This window comes from Aplysia californica, unplaced genomic scaffold (genome assembly GCF_000002075.1).
Source record: "Aplysia californica isolate F4 #8 unplaced genomic scaffold, AplCal3.0 scaffold00799, whole genome shotgun sequence".
NCBI lineage: Eukaryota > Metazoa > Mollusca > Gastropoda > Aplysiida > Aplysiidae > Aplysia > Aplysia californica.
The window spans coordinates 216,919-218,073 of record NW_004798069.1 but is presented as its reverse complement, the minus strand read 5'-3'; the positions used below and the strand labels follow the sequence as shown (position 1 = coordinate 218,073).

Below are 1,155 nucleotides of genomic sequence, written 5' to 3'. Positions count from 1 at the left end.
GTGAGGAAGTGGAGGATGTACTAGGAGGAGAAAAGTGAGGAAGTGGAGGATGTACTAGGAGGAGAAAAGTGAGGAAGTGGAGGATGTACTAGGAGGAGAAAAGTGAGGAAGTGGACAATGGAACAACGGAGAAATGTATCATGACCATTTGGTGGAGAATAATGTGAACGGAAACAAATGTAGACAGAATAGGATTATCATTATTATAACAATTAGAGGAAGGTCGCAGAGAACACAATAGTGTGTGTATGTCGTGGGACTTAATTGGAGTAGGTAAAACATTGGTCTCGTAATAGAACTTGGGACGTTGTATGGAAGTGAACAGTGGACGCTTTGGTTATCTTGGTGGGGGAAAAAAAACCTTATCCACTGTGGTCTTTTGTTGTGAACTAGACAATTTGTTTCTTTGTTAATTTCCTTGATCAAATGCGACACCGTTTTGGGAAAACTGGTTTATTTGCCTGTTGTGGAGTAAAATGTTATGGTTAAACTGCTGACAAGGATATTAAGGCATGGCTCATTAGACAGCTGGGGGCTGTAAGTGGAGTCTGGAGAGGGGAGAGATGTATCACTATGAAATAAATTTCCCCCCCCCCCCCAAACAAAAAAAAATCCCCCCCCCCCCTTTCGGGTGTTCCATTTTTTCCCGCACAAGTCTGTACTGTAACCCCATGGGACGGGGAGGACAGACGTTGAAGGACCCCTGACAAACGTAGGTCTTCGGTACTGAGCATAGGGGTTGCGAGCGCCGTAAAACCCTGTACTACTACTACTGAGCATGGCAGGGAGGTTGCTTTTTTAGGGGGTGGGGGGGTGTTAAAGGAGGAGGGGCAGCAGGTGGTAGCAATCATCAAACATACTGAACGCTAGGTGCTTGGAAACACCACGATTGTTGTGGATTATCCGAGTCCGAGGGTGTACCTGCGTCATCAGCAGCACGAAGGGCAGAAATAAACAGGCTCGTGCGGAGGTTTGGAGAAAAAAAAAAGAGACGTTGGATAAACAATTAATGTAAAGAGACGTCGTTGTCTGCGCCAAGATGGATTTGACTTGTTCGCTTTGTCTGAAAAGTCAAAGATGCAGACACGAAGCAATGATGGACGGGATAAACAGAAACATTGTCAGATAGAAGGCACGTCGATGTACAGACTGACG

General features: G+C 45.5%; 1 protein-coding gene across 1 annotated transcript in view; it reads left to right on the top strand.

Annotated features, from left to right (window-relative positions):
• The window catches only part of CAPLA (catalytic subunit of protein kinase A), a gene marked incomplete in the record, with an annotated part of 64,499 nt that overhangs the window by 29,453 nt on the left and 33,891 nt on the right, over positions 1–1,155 (top strand). Inside the window, 1 exon segment of the mRNA NM_001204491.1 lies at positions 10–32. Coding sequence (NP_001191420.1) covers positions 10–32 — 23 coding nt within the window.